The sequence below is a fragment of the Vanellus vanellus genome (genome assembly GCF_965231255.1).
Source record: "Vanellus vanellus genome assembly, chromosome: 11".
NCBI lineage: Eukaryota > Metazoa > Chordata > Aves > Charadriiformes > Charadriidae > Vanellus > Vanellus vanellus.
Genome location: NC_138916.1, coordinates 16,377,809 through 16,385,046, shown reverse-complemented (window position 1 = coordinate 16,385,046; position 7,238 = coordinate 16,377,809). Strand labels below are relative to the sequence as shown.

The following is a 7,238-nucleotide window of genomic DNA, read 5'->3' as shown; positions in this document are numbered from 1 at the left end:
GGAGGGGGGTGGGTTTGCAGAGGGCAGAGGGTTAAGTTAAATAATAAAGATGATTATTTTTTCCTGATTTTATCCACGAACAATGTAATTATTTCTGTTATTTAATCTCCGGGGTGAACAGCACCTTTTGGGGTTTTATTTTATTTTTTTTTCCAGAATCCTCCTACTACTGCAGCGCGTCGGGGCGGGTGGGGAGGGCCGGGGGGCTGCGGTGGAAGGAGCTGCGGGAGGAGGGAGGCAAGGGGATGCTGAGACCCGGGCGCTGGGGGCTGCGGCCCCTCTCTGCTTCCCCGCTGCCCCCCCTGCGGCGCAGCACCCGTCCCAGGACAACGTGCTTTTTCCAGGGGACCGTGCGGGGCACCAGCGTTCCCTGCACCTATTTATATTTTTGAACATATCCTATTTTGAAAGACTGATAAACAATAAAGAGAGTGAAATTGGAATGGGCGCTTTGTCGGTGTTGTTTTTGTGGGGAAGGGGGGTGTCTGTGTAGGTGGGGGTGGGGGTGGTCTCCCATGGCAAGGCAGCAGGGAAGGAAGGGGAGCCCCAACAGGGTGCTCAGCCCCAGCCAGCACCCAAAGGTGCAGCCCTGGGGACAACGGAGGTGTTGAGGGGAGAGGGGTGTCCCAAGCCCCAACCGAAGAAGGACCCTGTGGTAGGACATCACTACCCTGTTCAGCTCTCACACCAGGAGGGGGTTAACCCACATGCCCAAAACCCATCTAAAACCCATCGCCAGCAGGAACTGCTTCACCCTCCAGCTTTCAGTCTGGAGACCCAGGGAGTTAATTAATATTCATTAATGAGGGAGCACAGGGACCCTTGCAGGAGCTCAGACAGGCACAGGGCTGAACCAGCGGTGATGAGATGATGCTCAGCAGAGGATGAGACAGTCCCGGCCGTCCAGCCAGGGTTCCCCAAATCCTCTCTCCATGGCAGACTCCTCTCGTGCTGGGACAGAGATGGGGACACAGCCACATCGCTCCAGGGCTTTCTCCAACAATTTATTAGAAGAGGTCCAGGAAAATACATCTTTTCATAACCAAATGCTTGAAGAAGAAGGCACCAGAGTTCAAGTGGAGTCCAGGTGAGGGGCACATGGAGATAAGGCACTGGCACTCCCACAGGGACAGGCACAATGGTATCCTTCAGCAGGACAGGGATGGGGCTAGAAGAGGGGCTGGGATGCAATGGAGACACCCACTCTCTGCCTCTGGCCAAATCCAGGCTCCCCTCGCTCCCACCCTGTGAACTCAGCAGCAGGACCAGCCTGGGAGGTCAGGTGGGTGTCGGTGACATGCTGCCACCGTAGGAAGGGGCCACCATGCACGGGGTGGCAGGGACAAAGTAGGGTGGCAGCAGCCCATGGGGATCATCCTCATGCACACCCCATGCCAGGGACAGTCCTGTGCTGCCCCAGCCGGCAGCAGCCCCGAGCAGCTGCATGTGCCAGCTGCTGAGCAAGATGTGGAAAATACAAAGGAAGGAAACAAAATAAAATAAAAAGAAGCCCCCCACCCCACCTCCCCCCAGTCACCCTCAAAACAGCCCTGGGAAACACCTGACACCAGGCACCGTCAGGCTAGAAACATCCTCCGGCCAAGGAGCCTTCCCAGCTCCTTATCTCTCCTTGTAGCAGAAGACCCCAAACCTGCCCTTGCTGGGGAAGCCGAAACTGCGGACACCGGGCTCTGCGGGGCCACAGTTGGCCCGAGGCTTGGTGATGGGGTAGCGGACACTGCCATCTGCCAGCCAGCCAGCATCGCAGCGGTCCAGCCCCTGGAATTTCCAGGCAGAGTAGAGCTGCCCGACCCGGGCGATCTCAGCCCCCGCATCCTGGCAGCTCTGCTTGGCCTCCTCCAGCGTCATCCCGGCCGGGTGGTCCAGGTAGAAAACCTCTCCTAAGACAGAGAGGAGAGCATCAGTGCTGAGCATCATTCGGAGCACCCCCATCCAGAGCATCCCTGCAGGGAGCATCCCCGCATGGAGCATCCCCACCCGGGGCTGAGCCCTGTGCCCTAAGGGGGAGGGAGGACATAGGACGCCACTGATGGGGCACAGCATCTTCCCCAGGATCCCGCTCCCCAGCCCCTGGCCCAGCACCAACCTTTGAGCGCAGAGGAGAAGCAGAAGGCATCAAAGCGGTGCAGGTGCCGGTGGCGCGGGCCGTAGCTGCGGATGCCCGGGGCGAGGTGCAGCCCACCGCAAGGCTTGCGGGGCAGGCGGATGGGGTACTGCACAGTGCCGTCAGCCAGCCAGCCCGCGTTGCACCAGTCCAGCCCCTCACTCCAGGCCTGGAAGAGCTGGTGGAAGGTGGCAAGGATGGCGCCCTGCTCCTGGCACGCTTGTTCGGCTTCGTGGAAGTTGAGCCGGTACTGCCCACGGGGAGGCTGGTAGGGGAACACGATGCCTGGGGGCAGACGGGGCACTCAGCCGGCTCTGCAGGCAGCCCACCCGCCCCGAGTCGGGCTCCAGCAGGAGCTTACAGGGGTCCCCAACCCATCCCAAATTCAGGCTCTGGGATAGGGACCACCCCAGGGTGGCACAGCCCGAGGCTCAGGCAAGCAGGGACAGGGCTGCTCCGGGCATGCAGCCACCAGCGGCAAGTTGCCAGCGACATCTGGTGGCACAGGGACACAGGGGCTCGGTCCTGAGGACACACAGACCACCCTCGTGGAGACAGCACTGGCACACACAGAGATGCACAGACTGTGACAACAGGGATGCAGGGACCGCCACCACACGGACGTATGGACCACGGTCCTGGGGACACAGAGACTGTGGTCCCAGGAAGACATGGACCACACCTGTGGGGATGGACAGACCATCGTCATGGGGATGCACAGGCTACAGGAACAGGGGCACAAGGATCAGCATCACAGGGATGTATGGGCCACGACCCCAGGACACATGGGCCACCAACGTGGGGATGGATGGAACACTGACACAGGGATGGATGGACCACAGGAACATGTGCACCACCACCATGGACCGCAGTCACAGGGACCAGTGGGGACAAGCCACCATGGGAGGGAGGGCCCAGGGGCCGAGGGGGTGGGCAGGGGCACGGCAACGGGGACGTTTCACCTGCTCTGAGCTTGGCAGTGGAGCCAGGGCTGAGTCAGGTTCCTCGTGGCAAGTGAACAAGAGGGGTTGGACCAGTCACCAAGGTTCATCACAAGATGCATGGGGACACCCAGAGCTGGGAGGCGAGGGGGCGGCTGCACATGGTGCAGCACCACGGGAAGATGAGAGGAGGAAGATGGGAGGAGGAAGAGCGGGAAGAGGCAGGAAACACCGTGGCCACTGGGTCACCTCCAACTCGGACTCCACAGTAGCATTCCCAGCATCCCAGCTGGGCAGACTGCTTTGGGCTCCCTCAGTGCTGAGACCCCACAGTCAGACAGCCCCAAGCCACCACCCCATCACACCGAGCATCCCAGCCCACTTCTGCCCATGACTGGGGTCCCCAACACCCCCAAGGAGGGGGTGCCACAGGAAGGCTCGGCTCACTGGCTTGGCGCAGGGGGTCACGCAGTCCCCACCGTGCCCCCACCTTGCAGCCGAAGGTCCACCACGTCACTCTCGTCTTCTAGTCCATCGATGACCTCGCAGCGGTATTTGCCATCATCCTGCAAGCGCACATCACTGACGACCAGTGAGGCCTCACGCCGGCCAGTCTGGTGGAGGTGAGCGCGGCCCCGGAAGTCCCCGAAGGCCATGTAGGTCTTGCCGATGGCCACCAGCACGTCCTGCTCCTTGGTGTAGTCATCCCGCAGTTTGGACCACTTGATGCGGATCTTGCGTTTGGCCTCCAGGTCGGGCTCATAATAGTAGTGGCAGGGCAGGGTGACATTGGCACCGTTGGAGCTGTAGATGGGGTCTTTGGGGGTCTCTACCACCAGCTTGGCCCCACTGAAGTAATCTACTGGGGACAGGGAGGTAAGGTGCGAAGTGTGGGTCAGGGTCCAGGGCTGGACAGTGCCCCCAAATCTCCCCGCAGCCGCTCTGCTCCCTCCCTCCAGCCACCTCCTCTTCTGCATGAGCATCCCATGAGCACCCACCAACCATCCCTGGAGCACTCCCGGCTGTTTCTCTGGGTCCAACATCCCCCCCAAGAGACGGGTTCCAGCCCCATCCCCGAGGCGGGCAGGGGGGACACTCCATCCCCTTGCACCAACCTGCCAGCCCCTCTTTCCTCCAGCCCTACCAATCCCCAATATACCTTTCTCCTGCCCATTGCCATTGTCGTTCATGAGGTGGTTGTAGTAGAAGCCGTTGTAGAAGGGATGGTGGAAGCCACTGGCCAGCTGCAGCAGGGTGGCCTCCAGGAGCAGTGGGAGCAGCAGCATGGCTGGGGAGCGAGGCCGAACCCTGAGCCTGGGCTGCCGAGAGGGAAAGGGCTGTGGTAACACCCCAAAATAACCAGGAGAGCCCCAGCGCTGCCCGGCACACGGCGGCAGGCAAACCCCATGGCAGGCATGCAAGGAGAGGGGTGGGAACAGCCGGCAGAGCCGCTCGCCTGCCCTCAGGGGAGGGCGCAGGCAACTTGAGCCGTGCCCCCCGACCTGCCCCACAACCGGGGCTCCCAGTCCCCTCCATCCTCATCCTCCTGCCCGGGTCACACCACGCACAACCGCGTTCGCTGCTGCTGCTGCCCACTGGGGCTCGTGGAGCAGCCGGACCAGAGGGGGACAACCGAGACCAAGCTGGGGACAGAGCAGCCGGGGGAAACGGGATGCCGGGGCGTCCTTTGAACAGGGAGCACTGGGAAAACATCACGTAGGGGGTGCAGAGGGAGAGAAGAGGCCGAGCCTCGCTGTAAGCCTCAAGCTCGGTTTACAGAGGCAGCCGAGCGTGCAACCCAGCCGGGGAGGGGAGGAGAGAGCTTGGGGTTGCCTCCGCTGCCCCGGCACTGGACAAAGCCCGGCGGCACCCATCTGGTCTGCCTGAGGACCCCCGGCTCGGATCCGGGGCTGCCGCTTTGCACCGCAGATGCTGCTGGCGCTGACCCCATGCAACACGTTTCACTCCCCGGGGGGGGGGGGGGGGGGGAGAAGCCCGGCTGACCCACGGCACCACACTGCCCTGAGCTCTGGGTGCCCCCAGCACCCAAGGGTGCCCTGCATAGGGCTCACCCAAGGTGGTTCGCAGCCGGATTTGCCAGCTTGCGAACTTTCCCGGAGCCGGCAGAGGGGGCCCAGAACCCGGCAAGCCTCCGGCAGCCCCTCTCCAAGCCTGGGAGGGATCTGACATCCATGCCCGCTGCTTAGATGAGGTTTACGAGTGCCTGCGAAGATGCCCCAGGACAAGGTCCTGTGGGAGAGCGGGTGCTCACCCCCAGCAGGGTCCGATACCGCATACGGCGGTGGTCTCTGAAGACCGGGGCATAGAACGGGCTGCTCTCACCATGGGTTGCCGCTCCCGGGCTGTCTGCTGTGGTCGGTGCCACTGCTCAGCTTCCCATGGGGTGTAGCCCACTCTTGCCACCGCCAAGGTCTCCGGCATGGAGGGCGCGAGGTGCACCCACTCAACGGCCAGTGCCACCCCGGCAGCCCGGCAGCAGCGGTGCGCGGCGCTGCAGGCACCGGCACCCGGCAGGCATGCCGCCACGTGCTGCCCACGCGTGGCAGGGCGGGCTCGAGGCACCGGCACCCTCGCACCTTGGTTTGGGAGACACCAGCCCTGCCTCCCCCCTGTGCCCCCAGTCCCTAGCACACCCCACCCCCCCCCAGAGCCCAGCACTGTGGTGACATACTGGGGGGACTGGGCATCCTCAACCGCCATGCCGGTGAGCATCGTGCTGCAGCACCCACCGTAGCGATGCCTGGCACGTTCCGCAGGGATGCCCGGCATCCTCCACGGCCATGCCATCCCTCCCTGCCCTCCACCGCAAGCGGGGTGCCCACCACCCCGGGGTGCCAGCCCTCCCCAGCCCCGGCTCCGGGGCTAAGCCCTACTCACGCTGGGTGCAGGCAGGCTTGCAGGCAGGCGTGCAGGCAGGCTGCAGGCAGATGCACTGTGTTTAGGGCTCTTGCAAGGCTGAGAGGAAGCAGCTCCAGGGCCTGCCTCTTAAAGGGAAACACACGCCTTTCCCAACCCCCTGATCGCAGCCCAGAGCTGGGGTGGGTGTCCCCGGCCCCCCCTTCCCCCCCGCCTGCTGGCCATGCCCGGGCAATGGCCTCGCCGTGTGCCCGCACGCTGCCTGCCCGCTGCCCACACACCTCAGCTGGGATGTGCTAGCTGCCAGCATTGCCCCCGGCTCGGGAGGCAGAGCAGCGGGCAACAGGGTGCCCAGTCGGGGCTGCTGGGACCCCCGTGATGCTCCATTCAAAGCCCCGGTGATGCCAGAAGTCCGGGGGAGAAGAGCCATCCCTTGTCCCATGTCCCACCGGGTGGACTGGCTGTAGTGCCCAGGTGATGGTGGTGTTGAGCACGCACGTGGCATGAGCAGCTCGGGACGGGTGGGCTGTAGCAGGGGGTGGTCCATGCTTGGGATGTGCAGGCAGCACCTGCCTGCTCTGGGGTCCAGGGAAGGCAGCTGAGCTGCAGGGTTCAGCCTCTTCAGGGTCTGCCTGAGGCCGTGGGGGCAAAGCAGAAGCACAGAAACCATGGCAAAAGCTTTGGGGTGACCGGTTGCACCCATCTGATGGGGGCATCATCCCTAGACTTGGGTGACGCCCTCCATGCCAGCTCCCACCGGCACACAGACACACAACCCCTGACTCCGAGAACCCCAGATCCAGCCCTCAGGAAGGGCAGCACGGCGCCAGCACAGCCGGGGTATGCCGGTCCGGGGGTGGCCAGTGGGGCTGAGCACATGGAGGAACCACGGAGCAGCGTGTGCCCTGACCCGCCAACCCACTGCCCCAGCCCGGCGCGCCGCTTCGCCCCCCGCTTTGTTGTTTTATGGCAAGGAAATGAGGCGTGGGGGCCCTGGTCCGGCTCTCACCGCCGCGCGGGACGGCGTCAAGCCGGAAAGAAAACAACTTGTGTAAAAATAAACCGCCCCAGGGCTGGCTGCGGGGGGTGAAGGGAGCTGGGACCCCTTCCCGACGGCCCCCTGGTACAGCGTGCTTGGGGTGCGATCTTGTCTGCCTGCCGCCGCCACGCTGATAGGGAGCAGCCGGCACGGAAACAGCATTATCTGGCACCAGCGCCAGCCCAGCAGCCCCCATCCCCTGTGGGAAGCTCCGACTGGGGGACGGCTGTGGGACCAGGGGTCTGGCAGCACTGCT

General features: G+C 63.6%; 1 protein-coding gene across 1 annotated transcript; it reads right to left on the bottom strand.

Moving 5' to 3' along the window:
* Positions 1 to 1,598: 1,598 nt before the first annotated feature.
* On the bottom strand, positions 1,599 to 6,029 carry HAPLN3 (hyaluronan and proteoglycan link protein 3). Its single transcript, XM_082489008.1, has 5 exons — positions 5,965 to 6,029; positions 4,226 to 4,385; positions 3,557 to 3,925; positions 2,108 to 2,410; positions 1,599 to 1,901 (listed from the first exon to the last, which is right to left on the bottom strand). The coding sequence occupies exons 2-5, from the start codon at positions 4,350 to 4,352 to the stop codon at positions 1,621 to 1,623; spliced, it is 1,080 nt and encodes a 359-aa protein (XP_082345134.1). The 5' UTR covers positions 4,353 to 4,385; positions 5,965 to 6,029; the 3' UTR covers positions 1,599 to 1,620.
* Between the last annotated feature and the right edge of the window lie 1,209 nt (positions 6,030 to 7,238).